The following is a 20893-nucleotide window of genomic DNA, read 5'->3' on the forward strand; positions in this document are numbered from 1 at the left end:
ATCCACCGAAACTTGGACAAGGCTTGTAATGTACCCTTCAGAACAGAAACTTCAGCGTCGGCTGCCGGGCAGTAAAGGCGGGCAACGTTGGGCAAGGCTAACGCTACCTCAGGAAGCCCTTTCCAGGCGGGCGATGTCAAGTGCGCTAACGCTGTGCGGACCACTAAAACGTGATTTGCTTTCAAAATAGGCATTTCCTTGGCGCGAAACAAGCACTTCGAGGTTTCTGAAACGTTCTTTCAGCAATCAACGTCGGCTTTACATTTGCCTTTAGTGTCCCTTTAAACTCAGACGGTAAAATATTATTTTCCAGACAGCTGGCAAGCGATTTCATACCATAGTGGGTATGTGGCTTGCCTAAAGATATGAAGAAGAAGCGCGACACCGAGCAAACGTGAAGGCCACTTTGGAAGTAGGGTAAGCAAATATGTTTTAATTTCATTCTGGCTGCTTTCGTGTATATTCATAAAATAATAGGGCACCTTGTCTAGTCCAAAAGCAACTGGCTCGAAACTGGGTGCATCGCATGGTTTTGCAATTCCGACGTTTTAAAGGCTGGGTTACAGCCTGGTGTCTTCAAGGGGTCTAATTGCATATTGCATTTTGCATAATAGCATCGATTGTTCTTTGACACTGAGGGAGCAGCTTGCAATTCATGTGATTTCAAAGTGGGAACTACTCCCTCCTCGCAGGTCACCGAAACATTTTCTTCAACGTGCAGTGCTGACGTCTCTGAACCGTAGGCAACGTGCAGCTGTGTTGGCAGATCTTGACAGCGGAGCCAAGTAATGTTGTCCAGGGAAGCTTGCGCAAGAAGCCTCGACTCGCGAACGTTGGCGTTCGGCTTGGTTGTTGGCATAGCGCTTGGACTCATGTGGCAGCAAGCCCCTAAGGACAGGCTCCAGGGAAATGCTGGCGTAGTACCGGGCCTCCCAAAGACAGCGGCTCTCGGTGACGGCAATGCCGTCCTTCTCCGGCACCGTCTGTCAGCCATAAAGAGCAACGGTGCTCTGTCCGCGGCCCTGAAGAACCCGCACGTCATCGACGCGCTCCAGAAAGGTGCGGTACCTCTTCAGTGCGCCGCCGCAATCTACCTAACCTATTATGATAAATGATTAAATCATCAACAGCAGTAGCGTAGGGATTTGGCGATTTGATGCACAAGAACTCCCAAGGTCCCTTGTTCATTCCTTTAGGGTGACTTGAAGGCGAAAGCCATTTTATTTTTCCTCTCAGCCGATGTATTGATGCTGCCCCGCCACCTTTCAAAAGTTTCGCTCACTTAACGTGGTTTTGCACTGCCTCCAAGATCGGAGGGGCCTCACGTAGTTTTGCATTGCCTCTGTGATCGGATCATCTTTCGCGAAGATATGATGCGATGTGATGATGTCTCGTGTGACGTTACGTCACAAATTTTGATTATCTGTGACGTCCTCGTGACGTCATATGGCGATGTCATCTCATACTATACTACGGTTAAACAGCGCTAAAACGGGACAAAGGAAGAAGGGACGGGACCAAGCGCTGACCCGTCCCTTCATTCATTGTCCCGTTTTAGCGCTGTTTACCCGTACTTCAGTATGTACCAACAAGCCCGCATTAACACTCTATCAGTTTATGTCATCTCATGATGACCTTTTGCACAATGACGTCACGAGATGACGTGATCACATCGCATCATAGCATGGTCAAAGGGGATCTGTTCACGGATGCAATGCAAAGCTAAGTGAGGTGCTTCCGATCTTACAGGCAGTGCAGAGCCACGTTAGGTGCACAAATCTTTCGAAGAGTTGCGGGGCAGGAAAAAGACGCATGAGAGGAAACAGACGGTTTTTGCCTTCGAGTTTCACAGGAACCCTGTGAGTTTTTGTGTGGCGAGTGTAAGATCGCACCAGGCGTCAGAACATGTGAATCACGCAAGCAGTGGGTGGTTTAAAGCTGCCCACTCGTTACAAAGCGCTGAGGTATAATGAATCCCGACTTTCGGTAGCAGCATCAACAAAGCGTTCTGTTGCGCCCGTGCGCGTGGCACCATACGATCGCGCAGGGATACTTCGCCCATTCGCAAAAGGAAAAAAAAATTACGGCGTAGTGGGCGCTTCGCAACGGTACTTGCAGTAGGCATTCTAGAATAGTTTTAAACAGCCACTGTGACGCGGATAGACGCTCTTTTCCCTGCGGCACGGTGGAGGTGTCCACCGAGAAGCGAAGCGAAGCTGCAGATTGCGAATGCTTTTCTAGCCAGGCCGACCACGCTAGCGCGTTCCACTATTGAAGGCGAAGCACATCCTTCTAAGTTTTTCCTTGATATTTATATTTTGTCCTGAAACTTGGAGATGAGTGCAATCGTCACCATTATGCACTGTTTCCAAAAGCTACTCTCAAATCCTCTAAAACAAGGCTTAGCAGACGTGGTTGAGCAAACAGCTGATTTCAACTCACCTTCAGCTGACATTCTTTAGATTTTGATGATGTTCCCTAGTACATAATTATGGCATCAGCCGGTCTGTCCTACATATGAGTGGCCGCTCATGAGGGGGGATCTGGCAAACCACCCACGGCTCGCATTTGGCATATCCGGGGCACGTTTTTAAATGCGAAGCATTTCTTAGCGAACCTCAGGTACTTCGGACGTTTCTATCTATCTATCTATCTATCTATCTATCTATCTATCTATCTATCTATCTATCTATCTATCTATCTATCTATCTATCTAGGCGCCTACGTCTGGGTGCTCTCCTGGTCGTCTCCATAACTTGTAATGTACCGAAATTGGCACAGCAGGGGATCAGCGTATGACAAACACGATTCGCTGGTCATGACAGGAGGAGGAGGAGGAATAAACGTTTATTGTACGAAACGGTGTCGCGGTGCTAGTCCCGCGTCTACCCTAGGTGGGAGGTCTCCTCATTCCAGGAACCCTCTGGCCTTCGCTGCCTCTTTGGCCCTGGCGACGAGACGTCGTTGTTGGTCCAGGTCCTCTGAGGCGAGCTTGGCCTCCCACATTTCGAGAAGGTCCTCGTTTTCTTGAGCCGCGTTACTGGCATTCGGCGAAGGCGTTGCATCTGTCTGTATGCTGCACGGGCACGCGAGGATCATATGGGCCAAGGTGTCAGGTAAGCCGTAAATTGGGCAGAGGTAGTCATGCAACGTTGGGTACACTCTGTGCATCAGTATACCGTGGGTGTAAGTGTTGCTCTGCAGTCTTCTGAGTATGGTGCTGTCCTTTTTGTTGAGCTTTGAATGTGGTGGGGGGTACTCTCTGCGTTCTAGCCTTTGATGTTGCAGTATTGCAGAGTATGTGATGGGTACGGGCTCAGCCTCCGCGGACGCAGTCCCGGCGTCTGGAGAGTGGGAGGGGATAGCCCGGAAGACGTGATCGCGGGCTGCGGCGTGTGCCGCCTCGTTCCCCTCCAGCCCCTCGTGCCCAGGAACCCATGTCACACAGGTGTACGGCATTAGAGTGCTTCGGCGCTTCAATATCTTCAGTGCTTGTACAGACACACGACCTTTGGTGTAGTTTCGTATGGCTGCTTGCGAATCTGTGAAGACGACAGCTGCATCCAAGCACGTGGTGGTTCTCTTCTGCAGTTTCTGGGTTTCGGGCGTGAATTGTGGCAGATGCGAGCTCTACGCCTTGAGAATCTACGACGCTCAAAGCGTAGGCGTTTCTGTCGTGATATTTGGCTGCGTCTGTATATCTGGCGTCCGGATCATGGCTGTGATTTCGCCGTAGAACATTCACTCGGTCCTGTCTTCTTTGCTTGTGATGCGTAGGGTGCATGTTGCGCGGGATTCGTGCAATGCAGAGAGATTCGCGCATGTTTGGCGGAATTCTTTCTTTGCGGTCCGTGGCTGTGTCGGCTACAAAAGTTTCGCCGTAGTTAACCGTTGAAGCACTGATCTTCCAGTAGGCGATAGCTTTAGCCGTTCTAGTTGACTAGCCTTGTGCGCTTCGGCTAGTTCCTACCAGGTGTTGTGTACGCCCATCTTGAGAAGTTTCGCAGTGGAAGCCGTGAATGGGAGCCCCAAAGCGATTTTGGTGGCCTTACGTATTAGGATGTTGAGCTTCTCCACCTCTGCATTCTTCAGCGCGAGATAGGGAGTTCCATAGGTTATTCGACTGCTGAGGAGAGCTTGCATCACACGTAGCGTGTCTTGTTCTTTAAGGCCGCGTCTATGGTTCGCAATTCTCCTGACTAGATGCGTTAGCTGCGATAGCGTGAGCTGTAGTCGAGGGAGTGTGGCCGCCCCGGACCCATCTTTGTGGATGTGGAGCCACAGCACGCGTAAAGTTTCCACTTTTGGGATGGGCTTTCCGTTTAGGGTGACGCTGGGATCGGGTTCATTGTAGGCGGCTGGCCGTCCTCTCGTTCTAGACTTCAGGATGAGATGTTCCGACTTTTCGGGAGCGCATCGGAGGCCGCAATTTTGTAAATACTTCTCGATGGTATCTATGGCTTCTTGTAGGCGCATTTCTTGCGTTCCGGTATTTGAGGCCCTTGTCCATAACGTGATGTCGTCTGCATAAAAAGCATGTCGTAGGTCTGGTATAGCGTCGAGGAGGCTGGGTAGTTTGATCAAGGCAACGTTGAAGAGCAACGGCGAAATGACCGAACCCTGCGGAGTACCTCTGCTCGGTAGTCGGAAAGTGTCACTGCGGAGGTTGTATATGCTCACTGTGGCCGTGCGATGCGTGAGAAAATTCCTCACCTAGTTGTATATCCGTGACCCGCAGTCCAGGTGTTCGAGATTGCAGAGAATAGCGTCGTGACTGACGTTGTCAAAAGCTCCCTTTATATCGATGGCTACAATTGAAGATTTGCTTTTGGTGCTCAGGCGCACTACAGGGAACTCTAAGCACGAAGAAAACGTGGCACATCCTTCGCGCTCTCCTCAACAGCGGACCTACAAGGACGCAACAGCGACAAAACCTCTGCAGGCTCGTACACAACTGCGCCGGATCATAGGAGAACCTCCTTCGAGAGGTTCAGAAGAAGCTGTGTGGAGACCCACCCATAACCACGACGGCACACGACAGAGCCTACAGTGGAAAACCAAACCCCGAACTTGACGAACCCTTTACGGAGGCTGAACTCTTCGCAGCACTATCTACACTCACCAGAAACACCAGCCCAGGCAAGGATCGCATTATCAACAAGCATCTTCGGAACCTTCCGCAGCAGGCCACCGAAGCCCTACTCCAGTATTTCAACAAATGCTGGGAAAGCGGAGAAATACCGGCTACGCGGAAACACTCGGAGATCACCATGATCCCCAAACCCAACAAGCCCTTCAGCATCGAGAACCTGCGACCAATTTCCCTTACCTCGTGCGTAGGGAAACTATTCGAGCACATGGTACACAACCGGCTAACTCCGTACCTCGAAGACAAGGGATATTTTCCGAACAGAATGTTCGGATTCAGGCAACACCTATCAACGCAAGACATCTTCCTTCTGGTCATGACAGGAATAACGCAAAATACCTGTCGCGTACGTCATGAAACCCTTTCTCTCAGTCACGTGTGGCCCATACCCGCATAGTAGAGTTCATGTTGTGCGGGTATGTGCCACAGGTGATACGAAGTCTCAAGCCAACATTGTGACTGCGAACACACACATTGACACGCAAGGAAAGTGGTAATAATAATAATAATAATTGTTGGGGTTTTGTGTCCGAAAACCACGATATGATTGTGAGAGACGCCATAGCGAAGAGCTGCGGAAATTTTGATCATCTGGTGTTCTTTACTTTCACCGAGATAGCACAGTACACGGGCATCTAGCATTTTGCCTCCATCGAAATGCGACTGCCGCGGCCGGGATCGAACGAACGACCTTCGGGTCAGCAGCCGAGCACCGTAACCTCTAAACCACCGCGGCGGACGCAAGGAGACCGAGGAAGCTGAAGACATACCCCCCTGCAAGACGCTCAACTACCATGCACTCGTTCACGTGGTCCGCAGTGTGGACCACGTTGATTACACATAAACCGCGATCAATGCTTCCTCCAATAAATGTGCTGAGAGAACCCAGCCTCTCATCATTACCGGTGACTTCTGCATTGATTTATCAAGACCCAACAACGCCTGGTCATTATACTGCGTGAACGACGGCTCAAATGTGGACAGGGCATCAAGGAACCTCGCTGCCACGTCCTGTACAGGAGGCATAATAGATCATTCATCGTAAGAGGCATCCAGGATTTCCCCCAGCTGTGCTATACCTCGCACTTCACTACACTGTAACCCCTCGTAGCCGCGACAACGAACGGATCCGATTAGCAAGTCCGGCCCAGCTGCTGGCGCTCACTGATCACGGTGATGATGACCTTGTTCAAGAACTGTCAAGAACTTTGTGTGGCAATGAAGGGAAAGCTACGGGGACGAAGCGTCTGGACATGTACTGCTACGCGAAGTAGTCCGGTTTGGCGCGCGTCTAGTAACGCCGTGGAATGTGAGGGCTAGCGTTGCATTTCAACGCAAACGCTGCTTAACGTCTAAGGTACGGGTAAAAGGCGCGACTTTTCAAGCACGCGAAAACGCAAAGTGAGAACGGGTAAAGTAAAAGAAATACAAATATCTCACTTCTGTGCGCTGCGTTTCCTCTCAAAAAGCTACATGTAGAAAATGAAGGAGTATTTTATATATCTCACGCAGAAAATACGGACGCAATTGTGGGACTACATTCATTAGCGGTATACGTGTGCATTGTGCCTCTGTAGCTTTCCCTTCGTTGCCGCAAAATGTTGTCCCCGAGTATACGCATACACATGGGTTGGTGAAACGTGCGGGCGTTCTCCGCCAAAACGGACAAGTATAACAACTGTAGCGCAACTGTAACAACTGCAACTGTGACTGTAACGTACGTGTAGTGCGCCTGCGCATGCCACTCGGCTGTGTGTATATCCAGGGAAACTTTCGTGAATGAAGCTTCGTTGCGAGTAACGCCTGTCCTGTGAATAGGTGTTTCTTCTTTGTGCTGTTCGGATTCGCGCTATCAAGTATTGAAGAATATAAGCACTATATATACATAGCAGCTTGCCGAGTCCGCTGTTGGTAACACCCATGTTGCTGTTGGCATCGTTTCTCAACTTTAAACTGGTTATATAATTCATATGCGACTCTTAATAATAATAATATCTGGGGTTTAACGTCCCAAAACCAGGATATGATTATGAGAGACGCCGTAGTGGAGGGCTCCGGAATTTCGACCACCTGGGGTTCTTTAACGTGCACCTAAATCTAAGTACACGGGCCTCAAACATTTTCGCCTCCATCGAAAATGCAGCCGCCGCGGCCGGGATTCGATCCCGCGACCTTCGGGTCAGCAGTCGAGCGCCATAACCACTAGACCACCGTGGCGGGGCCATATGCGACTCTTCAACATATCATTGTGTGTATACTACTTCCACATTTCTCTAGCGTCATTCCGTGTAGTTTCGCTCAATGTGAAAAATTACGCCATGGTCACCATTTCGCGCATGCTTCGCATAACACGGATTCCCATGGTACAGCCGTCATTTTTATGAAAGGGAACACGCGAGTGCGTGGCGAATAGCCTCGTACAGTACATGTGGCGCGGCGCTGTGGCGAAATGTGAAAACTGAAAGGAGAGAGCGGTGCCGTTCCGTGTATTGCCAGCACCCCTTCTTGCTGTTTTCCGTCTTTTTTATTGCTTTATCTTGTTACGCTAGTCTGATCTGTGCCAACACTTGGTTTGCTTTTCGTTTCTCGCGACAGCTTCCGAAGCTGCGATAGCAACAATCCTTATCGAAAGCAATCATTGCTCGTTGATGCCCCAACAGAACATAGATATCAAGAAGAAAACGTAAAATAACGACACGTTCGTGACGGGAGTGTAAACAGTAGTCGGGAACGTCACCCCTCTCTCCTGTTATTTTCGTATTTCGCCACTGCACCGCGCGTTCGCGTGTTCCCTTTCATAAAAATGACCGCTGTACGTGGGATCTGTTTAATAGAGCCCTGCCGTCTGAACCCTTCACCAGAGGTGCGGGCGGCAGATCTGACCCAGCTGAACAGGAGCTGTCCTGTTGAACCCTCTTTGTAAGCCTCCAAGTTTCTTCTTCCTAGGTAAATACTGGTAAGATGCAGTTGTTACATACATAGTCTTAAACTACCATTCATGAGTTGAGAATCGTTGCCGAATATGCTCACAGGACAAGTGCTACTTTCGACTGTTTTAATGGGTGGCACACCAAATATAAAGGTGTAGCCATCAGAAGGGAAAGGCAGAAAACATAGACAACGTAAAAATAAGAATAGTAGAAAAAAAGAGACATGCTATCGCAGGGCAGGGTCCAATCGTGGTAACATGTGTCAAGAGCATAAGCGCAAGCAAGGGTTTTAGTTATGAAAACTTTCGCAGGTATCGCACCGATATCCTCAGCAAAAGAAGTGCCAAGGCGCGCACTACGTGACTACACCATGCACACATTCCAAAAAGTGAACCTCCTTGCTTGTCAAGGTAATCGAAGGAGCGCCAACAGCAATCAAATCATCCCTCTTCATTTCAGCGGCCTCGACGATTAATCTGGAATCAATGTCCAAGTCCCGGTACAACACCACGGTGTTATCCAGATATGGTTCACACCCACATTCTCGACAGAAGCTGTGGGAAGCTGCAACTACAGAAGCTGCGAGCCCTAGCACCTATGAAGGATAAAGTCCCAGACACCGCTATCCACACCGTGGGAGGCGTCACCCTGCCGGACTACATAAAGCGGATGCTCCAACATGGACACAAATGTGCCGTTGAGCCAAGGCTATCCCCCCCGAAGCTACTCTCGCTGGTGTAAAATGTTTCTAATTTAGCACAGGACAGTGAAAAAGAACGTTGTGTGTCGGAAGGTGTTGACATGTTACTAAAAAGTAAGGCTGAGTGCGCGCTTACCGGTTAAGAAAGTAGCTTCATCTCGAAGAGAAAGTGAGCTCTGTCTAGTGCCTTCGGATAAAGAGGGCGGCTTTGCCGTACTTCCGAAGGACATATTTTCTCGAAAGGCTTTTGAAGCTATAGCAGTGTATTCTACTGCCGCTCAGATATTGCCTTGAATTCTGTCAGAAAGAAAGCTAAGAAGCTTTGCAATGATCTCAAACTTTCTAATCTGGTAAAGCTGATAGAAGGCACTGACAAGCTTGGGCTTGATATGTTTTTCAGTGCCAAGACGCACTAGGATGACATGCCTTTCCGGATCATCGTATCTGAAACTGGTACATGGCAGAAATCAATGGCAATATTTCCGCAGAGCGAACTGAAGCATTAGCAGGTGTGTGACCCGCTTCACACCAAGAACTCGGAGCAGGTTGTCGAATGTTTGCGCACCAACTCAGATTTGCCACTATATGCCTTTTCTATAGACGTGTGTCACGAGCGATAGCAGACGACGCTCGGTTTGTGTCTCGCGCTTTCGGGCGAAGAAAACAAGGAAGATCGACGCCGAGCTCGCGCGCGCTCGGGCAGCTTCTAACGACAAAGAAAAGGGTCTGGCAGTCCCTTCCTGGTCTCCGATGTGTTCGTTCGGCTTTCTTGCGCCGCCTCGGAACCCATATTATCCGGCGGCCACAACGGCACGCCACAACGTGAAAGATCTTTTTTACTCCATGCCTCATGATCAACTCTTGGAATATGTAGAAGAATGTGTTGATATGCATGGCGCCACTACTTTCGTCAATTCTGTGGCGTTGTCTGCTGAGGCGATTCTAGACTTGCTGTCCGTGTACCTAAAATCCACCTTCGTTGAGTGGAACCACCTCGTATATATCGAAAAACAGGGTATTTGCAACGGGTCTAGTTTAGGCCCGATCCAGAGCGACATTTTTCTGGCACATTTGGATAGGATTTTAGTTGACAGACTTGATACTTCAAACGTAATTAAAGTCTTGCGTTTCGTTGATGACTATCTCGTAGTACTCAGGAGTGCTCCAGGGAGTTTTGAAGAAGATCTGAACAGTGTTCTGGACGTGTTCAAACACACACTTCAGCCGCTCGTTATCACCTACGAGGTGCCCCTCCGGAATTGGCTGCGGTTTTGGACCTCAACCTGGTGTTTCAGCAGGACCATATATGCTGGACATACGAGCCACCTGGTAGTAAACCTTTGTTGAATTTTGAGTCAGACCACACGAAGTTGGTTAAGAGGTCGGTTGTGCAAATGTGTCGTGTAAACGCTTTACACAAGTCGCAATCACCGCATGGAGGAAAGCTTCGCCAAACAGGTGCATAGGCTGAAGGCAGCCGGGTATCTACAGCACCTGATCACTTCGGTTGCTGAGAAAGTGCACAAAGCAGCGCGTCGGAACGAAATGTTTCCCGTTTCGGTTTTAGTTTCGTTCCGACGCGAATAGTTCCGTTCCGTTTCTGTTCCGGAACAAAAAATAAATGTTCCGTAACGGCACGTAACGGTTTTTTTAATGCAAAAATTTGAAGTTAAGGTATTCATAAAAACACTGGATTTGTGATCTAGTTACTTGCCCTCTTCTTAAGAAAGTGGGACAAGGGTAAAACATGCTCTTCAGAGGAGCGGAAGTAACTGTACCACGAATTCCTACCAAATAGCACAAACCAGTCTTAATTTCAAAGTCATAGTATTTATTTTCTCAAAAGGCAAATACAATTTTTTTAGTGGGCTCAATGCTTTGTGTAAAGGGAGTGAGCACGTTCTCAGAAGCAGCACGTCAGTGAGTGTACTCTCTGATGTGCGAGACCACTGTTCTGATAAAAAGATCGCCAGGCCTGCGCGGAACACGCAGCACAGTCACAGCGAAAGCTGGAAGAGCGCACTTTGTAGAGCCCGCTGTAGTCTCTTGGGGCAACTAATACAAGTACACGTGGAAGGTACCCACTGCGCCATAAATCATCGAAATTTTTCTGATGTAGCGAAGTTTCCACTATGTCATTTTTCGTCATTCTTCGGAGAATCGTGGTACCCGCTACACATCTGTAAGGCATTATGTGAACTTTGTGCTGTGGCTGAAGATGATGAAGAATTATGGTTGAGTGCATTGCAGTGGGTGGGAAGCAGTGATGCGGCATGGGCGCCTCCATTCTATTCAGATGGCATTCCGGGGAATTAGAACTTGCCGCAATTCCATTCCTTTCAATTCCTGGGGATGAAAAACTTAGCCCATTCCCATCTCCTGGAATGGCCTAGCAGTTCAATTCCATTCCTGTAATTCCTCAACGTAGGAAAGGCACTTTTATAGATCTATCGAGTTTAGAATGAACGCCCCATAACGCTGATGTCATCAGATGCATTAGGAACTGCAAAAGTACGCGAAACACGTTACCAAAGCCGAGGAATAGCAGCTTGGTGACATATCTCGTGCGCTACAACCGCCCTACTAATTCCCTATAAGGGTACTTGCTTGGGCCAGTCGGTATTTATTCATTGTTACGTCATTGCGCACTACTTTGAGGACGAAGACTGAACCACACGAACACAAACGCATTGCGCTTGTGTTCCTAGACATTTGTTTCTCATTTAATTTTTTCTTATTTCACGCGATAGCGGTCACGGACACCGGCGGCGGCGGACAACTATGGCGCAAAATTCAGCTGTTGTGATCTCATAACAGCTTTCGCTTTATCAAACTTCTGCGCCGACGATGCTCCACTTTGGCCTGCTTGACAGGCATGAAAAGTCCACTTGCGTTAATATAAACATCTCTGGTTGGCACTGTTTTCGTTTTTCGCACAATTTCAACACATTTTTGCTTCGAAATTCCTGCCTGAGGTACGCGCTAATACTGTACTCTAAGGTCATGCTCACAATGCATGAGCTCAGTTGTCCCGGATTGCGAAGTTTTCTCGTGAACTGAAAAACGATTGAAAAAATTTCGGTTTCACTCCGAAACGAAATAATAGATAAAGTTTCGGTTAAGTTTTCGTTCCGGTCAAAAATATCGTTGTTTTCGTTTTTCGTTTTCGGTTTTCGTTCCGTTCCGACACCCTGGCACAAAGCAACTAGGAATCGACCTAAAGCCATCCTGAGCGTAGAAGAGTGGCAGTGGTTCCCTACACGCACCATAAGGCACACAACCTAAAAAGGATCGGGGTATGAGTAGGAGTAAGTTGTAATGTCGGCACCTGAGAAGTTATCTCGGCTATGCCCTGCCACCTCGCCAGTGAAGAAGCCAAGAAAAGTGTGCGCAATCAACCATCGAAACAAGTTTGTAGGCTGCTAGAAAAGTGTCGTATACAGAATTTTACTTTCCTGTGGCCGAGTTTATGTAGGTCAGACTGAGCGGTGTATTAATGTTGGTCTAAGTGAGCACCGCAATAAGGTGCGTAAAGGGACGGATGGACATTTCGCGGCGCACTGTCCAGAATGTGGGTGTGAACCATTTCTGGATAACACCGTGGTGTTGTACCGGGACTTGGACATTGATTCCACATTAATCGTTGAGGCCGCTGAAATGAAGAGGGATGATTTGATTGCTGTTAGCGCTCCTTCGATTGCCTTGACAAGCAAGGAGGTTCACTTTTTGGAATGTGTGCATGTTGCTGTCACGTAGTGCGCGCCTTGGCACTTCTTTTGCTGATGACATCGGTGCGATATTTGTGAAGGTTTTCATAACTAAGACCCTTGCTTGCGCATATGCTCTTGACACGTGTTAGCACGATTGGACCCTGCCCTGCGATAGCATGTCTCTTTTTTTCTACTATTCTTATTTTTATGTTGTCTATGTTTATCTTTATATTCTGGTGGCTACGCCTATATGTTTGGTGTGCCGCCCATTAAAACCTTAGTTGAAAGTAGCGCTTGTCCTGTGTCTTTCGACTGTGTTGCGTGTCCTTCGCGCTTACAGAAAATATGGACCAGTACGAACTAGCCCGATCTCCGTGCCTTCTGAATCAGAGGCTGGGTCCGAGCTAGTTGGTACATTGACATTATGAAAACGTTAAGTGCACAAATACGGGAACAAGACAACACACAGAGCGCTACTTCCAACAGGTATTTATTGCGACATAAAAATGCCATATATGTAGTCTCTTCACTCTTGAAATGGTAACTGCGCATGTTTGAGAACTGGGCTATCAGTTTCTCTCATATTTCTACGCTCTCCTCTCTCTCCTTTTATCCTTTTTCGCGCTGACGATAATAGGCTTCGTTAGCGCGCGCATGGGAACTGGGCAAGACAGAAAGAGCACTTGAATCACGCCAGATTTCCTTTACAAAGATCATAAAGACGCTCCAAAAGACAAAACCAACAGGGTGAAAAGGTGAAGTACGAAAAATGAACAAGGCTGTAACAAAAGCTCGCCAGCATAAATGAACAGGAATGAAAAACAAAAGCGGGGAAACAATGGAGGTCGTCATAAGGTAAAACGGTATAAAAATAGAAGTCGTAAGAAGGTAAAACTGTGTAAAAAGGTAAAAAAGAGGACCTTTAAAAGGTTAAAACCTAAAACATAAGAGCAAAATTGAGTAAAACTCACTGGTTTTTCAAAAACGCCAGCTCTTTCTTCGAAAGCGATACAGAGGGCATGCTAACGCACTTGGATCCGAGCTGTTCTACACATGATGCCTCATGATTTTCCCGAGCAATGTGGTCCCGGCATTTCCTGATCACGACCGTCTAGTCAAGAAAGGCAGAACACCCGCAAGTTGCATAATGTAAGGCCATGTTGCTACCTGACTTGTTGTTGCCTGACTGATACGAGAACATGCCAACAATTTGAAGAGGAAGAGGCATTGGGGAGATGGTGTCTCCCTGCCTTGCACCCTTCTTCATTGGGATTTACTCGCTTTCATTATGGAGGACTATGGTGGCTGTGGAGCCGCTGTTGATTTCTTGCAGTATGTGTATATATGGTTCGTTGACACCCTGATTCCACAGTGCCTGCATTACTACTGCTGAAATCTCAACGGAATCAAATGCCTTCTCATAATCCATGAAGGCTATATATAGGAGTTGGTTATATTCCGTGCATTTCTCTATCATCTAGTGAAAGTGTGAATGTAGTTCATTGTCGAGTAGCCTGTACGAAATCCTGCTTGGCCCTTGGTTGATTGAGTTGTAATGTCTTAATTATATTAGCAACTCTCTTTATAAATAGCTCGTGGACAACGGACAGTAAGCTGATCGGCCTGTAATTTTTCAAGTCCTTGACGTCCCCTTTCTTATGGATTAACGTGATATTAGAATTCTTCCAAGATTCTGGTACCCTCACCGCGAAGAGACACTTCGCATTTAGGGTGGCAAGTTTCTGTAACACAATCTCTTCACAGTATTTCAACAGATATGATGTTACCTGATCCTCACCAGCGGCTTTGTCTTTCTTGCATTCATTCTAAGGATTTCTTTACTTCCGATGTCTTTACTGGTAGGATGTGCACTTCCTCTGGGCTACTACTTATCGTCCTTGTTTATCCAGGCTACTGTACAGACCAGGGGCGTAGCCAGAAATTTTTTTCGGGGCGGGGGGGGTTCAACCATACTTTATGTAGTATGTTCGTGCGTGCGTTTGTATGTGTGCGTGTATATATGCGCAAGCAAAATTGAAAAATTTCGGGGGGGGTTTGAACCCCCCCAACCCCCCCCCCTTGGCTACGCCCCTGGTACAGACCTCTGTAAAACTCATCAGATACTTGAACTATCCTATCCATATTGTTAGGGATTCGGCCTTCCTTGTCCCTCATTGCATACATCTGGTTTTTGCCTGTGCCAAGATTTCTCTTCACCGCTTTGAGGCTTCGTCCGTTCTTCAGAGCATGTTCAATTCTCTCCATGGTATACCTTCTTATGTCGGCTACTGTACGCCTATTGATTAACTTCGAAAGCTCTGCGAGTTCTATATTGTCTATTGTGTTTGAAGCTTTCATCGTTTGACTTTTCGTTATGAGGATTCTCGTCTCCTGGCAGAGCTTGCCAGTGTCTCGACTAATGACGGTACCTCCGACTTCCACTGCACACTCCGTAATGATGCTCGTCAGATTATAATTTATTGCTTCAACACTAAGCTCGGTTTCCTCGGTTAGAACTGAGGACGACGCAGCAAGCAATGGATAGCAAAATGATACGTCTAACCTTAAGGGGCAAGAAGGGAGTAGAGATAGTCAGGGAACAATAGGGTGTTAAGGTAGGTAACCACCTTCAAAAACGATCTTTTTTTAAAAAAAATCAATTTTTGAATTCGAAATTTTTAAGCTCCTTGTCTATTCAAGAATATTGAGTAAAAAGAATTATGCAGTTATTTTGAGCCGTTCGAAAGTTACGACCATTTTTCCAACACCTCAAAGATGCATTCGAAACTGAAACTGAAGGTTTCCTATTCCACAACATCTACTATGTCGTCATAAATGTTCGTTTGTTATACATATTACATAATGCTAAGTGTCTACATTTTAATGCTTGTGGGGCATGATGTTCTCGATTTATTTGAAAATGTCTAATACACGGCTGCGGCACTCTGTTGTCTAAGTTGTGCGCGTTTTCGCTTGGCTGTCTGTGCTTTTTCGTACACCACTCGGAGCTCTTGGACTTAGTTGTGGCCTTTCAAGGAGAAGGTATAATACTCCATTAAATATGACAAAGTATAGGACAAAGAACAAGCATCAACGGAAGTTATTGAATCAAAATACCAAGAGTGGACTCGCTGTGGCGCACATAGATGAGAGTCATCTGGAGACGCAAAATGAGCTAGAAAAAATATATGTGCTTCAGCTCGCTCAAAATGAGAATGCGCCGCTTGAGAGGAGCTCCCAAGCTATGATCCTGGAGAATTTCACACATATTGAATTTTCTTTATTATATGTACCTTCGACTGAAATCTTTAAATCCATTTTTCTCAAAACATGACTTTTTGCATCCTACACGTACGCGAACAGTAATAACTTTCCTTCTAATAAATGTTTTTGCATACGATTTTGCATACTATATTTTTATAGGTTGAGTTGTGCATTCAAGCAGAATCATTAAAAAAGAGCTGTGACGTTTTGTAGTATGGCCAACTATGCGCAAGTTAAACCTGTCAAATGTAAACTTTTTCATTCTTTTTACGATAACGCGCCTTAGATAAGAGATGGCGTGACCGTGGAAGTTAGATGCACAGGATAGTGTCTTCACAACGTACTATCGTGAGCAATATGAGCTCGAACACACGAGCGCGTGGCAAATAGTCTCATAACCGAGATTACGTGTTACGTGGATAGCGCTGCCAGAACCGAAGGGCAAAGGAGGGCGCTCTTCCGCTGTCTATTGGCACTCTCGCTTCGGTAGCGTTGCTGCGAAACAACAGCTGATTGCGTGTCATCGACCGCTAGCAATGATAACTTAAAAAATTGCACGAAAAACAAAATAAATAAAAGAGGCGTATCAAAACGATCAGCCAATACCATATAATACAAGCCTAGCCTGTGCATCACGGCAGGCTACGTCACAACCCGTATCTAAGCAGCTACATAGGCTGATGGGTCATTGGGTGTGGCTGTGCGCGTTGATGCGAATTCATATTGCCGCTAGCAGCCACGCTATAAGCTGCCGTTTGCAGCAACGATATCGAGGCGGTAGTGTCAACAGCTAGCGGAAGCGCGGTGCCTTTTCCACTTTGTTTCTGATCGCGGCCGCTGCGAATCAGCTGACGTAAGGTTCGAGACTATTCGCCACACGCTCGCGTGTTCGAGCTCATATTGCTCACGATAGTACCTGCAAAGTTTCATTTCAATCGCAGCAGCCATTTTGTAGTTATGACTGTTGGCACAACATGCATATTTTGGCAGATATTGATTTTTATTTTTTTTTACATTTTATCAGTTTCATCATTTTAAAGTTTACATTTACCGAAGCCCTACAATCTAAAACCATAAATATAACTTTTGGACTGCAATTGTAAAATTTTTTCTCGAAGGTGGTGACCTACCTTTAAGACATCTTAATAAGAAGAAATGGACAAGGGCAGTGCACGTAGGCGTAGGCAAGATAACCGCTGGTCATGAAGAGTAACTCACTGGATTCTAGGAGAAGGAAAACAGGCGAGTGGGAGACAAAAACGTTAGGTGGGTAGATGAGATTTAGAACTTTGCGGGTATATCGTGGCAGCAGCAAGCCGAGAACCGGGTTGATTGGCGGAACATGGGAGAGGCCTTTTCCCGCAGCGGGCTTAGTCAGGCTAATGATGACAATTGTCAACAGGAGCTGAGAATACGAGAGGGTCACCATGCCTGCCTGCGACCACTGCAAGGTTGGCAAATGTCAACCATGGGCTGAAGAGGTAATGATTCTTTGCAAGAGCCAGCATCAGACGGCTCGTGAACGATAAGTTTTTTACACAATACTGCATGGCACATGCATTGCCGCCCCATGATACACCGCAAACCTCACAGATTGGACTCTTTGAAAGCTGGTGGCCCCCTTAGGTATACCTCAGGCAAGTTGCGCATGCGTTTATGTATGTGCTTAATCTCGGTTTCGCACCTGAAATAAATCAATTGAAGTGCCGTCCGTGTTGTCCGGTTTGTGTTCCTCTCCTTCGTTCTCGTGTGTGGGCCAAGAAAAAAATTCTCCTTGGTGCTCATATATGATGCTTATATGAGCAAGGAAACGATAACATGTATGAGCCCTGCAGCGCCCTGGCACGTGAGCATGCGCGCAAGTCCATGACGCAGTTCAGTGCTCTCAGAGATTAATGCCGACCCACCTGCTCGTTTGACTAATGTACGAAGCACGACATGACACGTAGTATGATAAGTTACATTGGTGCCATAAGGTGGCTCAAGCGCTTAGGTCGCGTCTCGTACACTTGTTAAGATCAATAACATTTATTCGACTGTACAGAAACGCTTAGAGATTAAGATTCTGTATAGGCAAATTGGTTCTGGCACTTGTCGTGGAAGACGTTGTAGCGACACACTGCGCACAATCTGGCGCAGCCTCCGCCTCGTCACTAGCTAGCCCGGCGTGACACGGCTGCATGCTGCACCACGCCTCCGATAAGGAACAGTGCCACCGCAGCGTCACCGGAGGCTTACGTCACCGACGGGCGCTATAAACCCAACCTTCCAAGCTCGGAAAAGATCATTCCTTCGCTAACCATTCGAGCGCAGCGTCGGTATGTTCGCCCCGCTACTGCTACTGCGCTAATAAACAGCCGTTATGTTTTGTGTTGGGAATCTTGGGATGTGTTCTTCCATCGACACGGCATCCCACATCTGGTGACCCGGAAACCAAACAAACCGCACCGCCATGGCCGACCCAGGAGCCCTCATCGCTCTTCGCCAGCAAGTACAACAACTTCAAGAACTGCAGACCAAGCAACAGTAGCATTCTCGCAACGCCTCCTCAACCGAGGCCTTGCCTGCCGGCTCCGCTGAGGACATCAGAGCTCCAACAGAAGGCATCCCGCGTGCTGCCTCCTACGACACCTGATGTGTCGCTGTCAAAATTCCGCCGTTTTGGGTGGACTCGCCCGAGGTTTGGTTCGCCCAGGTCGAGGCGCAGTTCTCCCTGGGGCGCATCACACAAGACCGGACCCGCTACGATTAGGTTGTCGCCTACCTGGACGCACGTTATGCCAGTGAGGTCCGGGATATCCTTGCCAACCCATCAACGGCCAACCTCTGTGAACACCTGAATACTGCACTTATCCGGCGCCTGTCGCTCTCGGAAGAACACAAGTTACGACTTCAGTCCGTAGAGCTTGCTTAGTGCAAACCTTCGCAGCTCCTGCGACACATGCGTGCGCCCGCGGGCAACATGCAAGTCAAGGATTCTTTCCTGCGAGCGCTTTGGCACCAACGACTCCCGCTGCATGTCCAGGCAATTCTGCAGGCTCAGGTTAGGCTACCTCTTGACGAACTTGCGGAGATTGCTGATCACGTCGTCGGGGCCTCCTTGCCGCAGTGTCGCCCACCATCCAGGCTGTCGCTGAACCGCTGAGCACCACAGAGCTTGCGCGCCGTATCGACATCTATCGATAGCTCACCTCCATTCAGAACTCCTGGGTGAACGTCTTCCGATGCAACAGCGCCGCCACTTACAATGCCGCGAACGTAACGCCACTTCATCGCGGCAGCCTGATAACAATGGCCTGTGTTACTACCACCGACGCTTCGGGGACAGAGCCAGGCAGTGTCGTCCACTCTGTTCCGTGGGACAGGCGAAAAACGCCAACAGCAGCTCTTAGAGACGGCCGCAACCTGCCAACACGGAGGCCGTCGCATCTTCGTTACCGATCAAACAACGAAGCAGTGGTTCCTTGTCGACAGATGATTCGACATTTGCTGCTACCCGCGATCCCATCTTCAAGGTCCTCGTCCGCCTACGTCCGCCTCGTCCGCCTACGTCTGCGGCAAAGCACTCTACAATCAAGACATACGGCTCGCTCCGCCTGCACATCCAGCTCAGAAACTTACGCCATCACCTTCACTGGAACTTCGCGCCGATGATTGGCTCGGCGACGTCGGCGATGACAGACTTTCTGGCCCACTACAACCTCCTTCCGGACTGCTGCAACGACCTCCTCATCGATGCGACAACAAGACATTCCACACCAGGCCAGCGAATGACCGCCCAACAGCCAAGCATCAAGGTACTCAGTGTTGACAATCATTCACCGTACATAAGGATGGCGTGATCCTCGCCGAATTCCCCGGATTGACGCGCCCCAGCGGACTGCCACGAAAAGCGAAGCACACCACCGTGCACTACATCCGGACCACTTCAGCCCCCCCCCCCGGCTTTCTGCCGCACCCATTGCCTTGCCCCGGAGCGCATGCGCATAGCCAAAGCAAAGTTGGAGGTCATGCTCCGTGAATGAATCGCCCGCTGCTCTGACAGTCCATGAGCCTCGCCACTCCACCTTGATCAGAAGAAGACCGAAGGCTGGCGGCCCTGTTGGGAGCACCGTGCCCTCAACGCGTGCACGATCGCTGACAGGTACCCCGTCCACCACATACAGGACTTCGCCCATGGCATTCATGGCTGCCACAAGTTCTCCGTGCTAGACTTGGTGAAGACCTACACACACTTCGCCCATAAATCCTACACACACATGGCCTACACACAGGTCAACACACATACCCGTCAATCCGCATGATGTCCCAAAAACGGCAATCATCACTCCCTTTGGCTTGTTCGAGTTTCTCTTCATGAGCTTCGCCCTGAGGAACGCTGGACAAACCTTTCAGCGCTTCATCGACGATGCCGTCCGCGGCCTCGACTTCTGCTTCGTTTACCTTGACGACGTACTGATATTTTCCCGCGACGCCGAAGAGGAGCACACGTACCTTCGTCTGCTCTTCCAACGCCTCGGTGACCACGGTCTACTCATCGATATCTAAAAACGCACGCTATGCGCTTCCGTCGTCCCTATCCTCGGCCACGAAGTTGCATCTGAGGGAACTCGGCCCTTGCCCCAACGCAGACCTGCAAAATTACCCTCAACCCACCACCGCTAAAGACCTTCGCCGATGTCTCGCCATTCTGAACATTTGCAGGTGTTTCTTGCCACACACAGCCGACTACCAGGCTCCTCTACACGATGCTTTGGCTGGCCTACGATGAAACCAACCCTTCACGTGGTCACCGACGTTAGCGAAAAGTGTTGAAGAATGCAAAGCCGCCCTCTGCACCGCCACGCTTCTCACCCATCCCGTGCCAGACGCTCCCTTGGGACTCTTCACGGACGCATCTAGCTTCGCCAACGACGCCGCCCTCATGCAATGCGTGGACAACGCCTGGCATCCCTTCGTGTTCTTTGCCAAGAAATTCGCAGCACGGAAAACGACCCCTTCAACCGCCAGTTCCACTGACGAAACCACGACCACCGCCCTGATAAGTTTGCAAGCCTACTGCAGAGAACTTCTGGCGATATACGAAGCAGTGCAACATTTTCGCCATATTCTCGAAGCACAGAACTGCACCATTTATACC

General features: G+C 48.6%; 1 protein-coding gene across 1 annotated transcript in view; it reads left to right on the plus strand.

The window, feature by feature from the left end:
• Positions 1–872: 872 nt before the first annotated feature.
• Positions 873–20893, plus strand: part of LOC125757784 (uncharacterized) — a 41652-nt gene continuing 21631 nt past the window's right edge. The window contains exon 1 of the mRNA XM_049413942.1: positions 873–1059. Coding sequence (XP_049269899.1) covers positions 873–1059 — 187 coding nt within the window. The remainder of the gene's footprint in view (positions 1060–20893) is intronic.

Source organism: Rhipicephalus sanguineus, chromosome 3, assembly GCF_013339695.2.
Source record: "Rhipicephalus sanguineus isolate Rsan-2018 chromosome 3, BIME_Rsan_1.4, whole genome shotgun sequence".
Taxonomy (NCBI): Eukaryota; Metazoa; Arthropoda; class Arachnida; order Ixodida; family Ixodidae; genus Rhipicephalus; species Rhipicephalus sanguineus.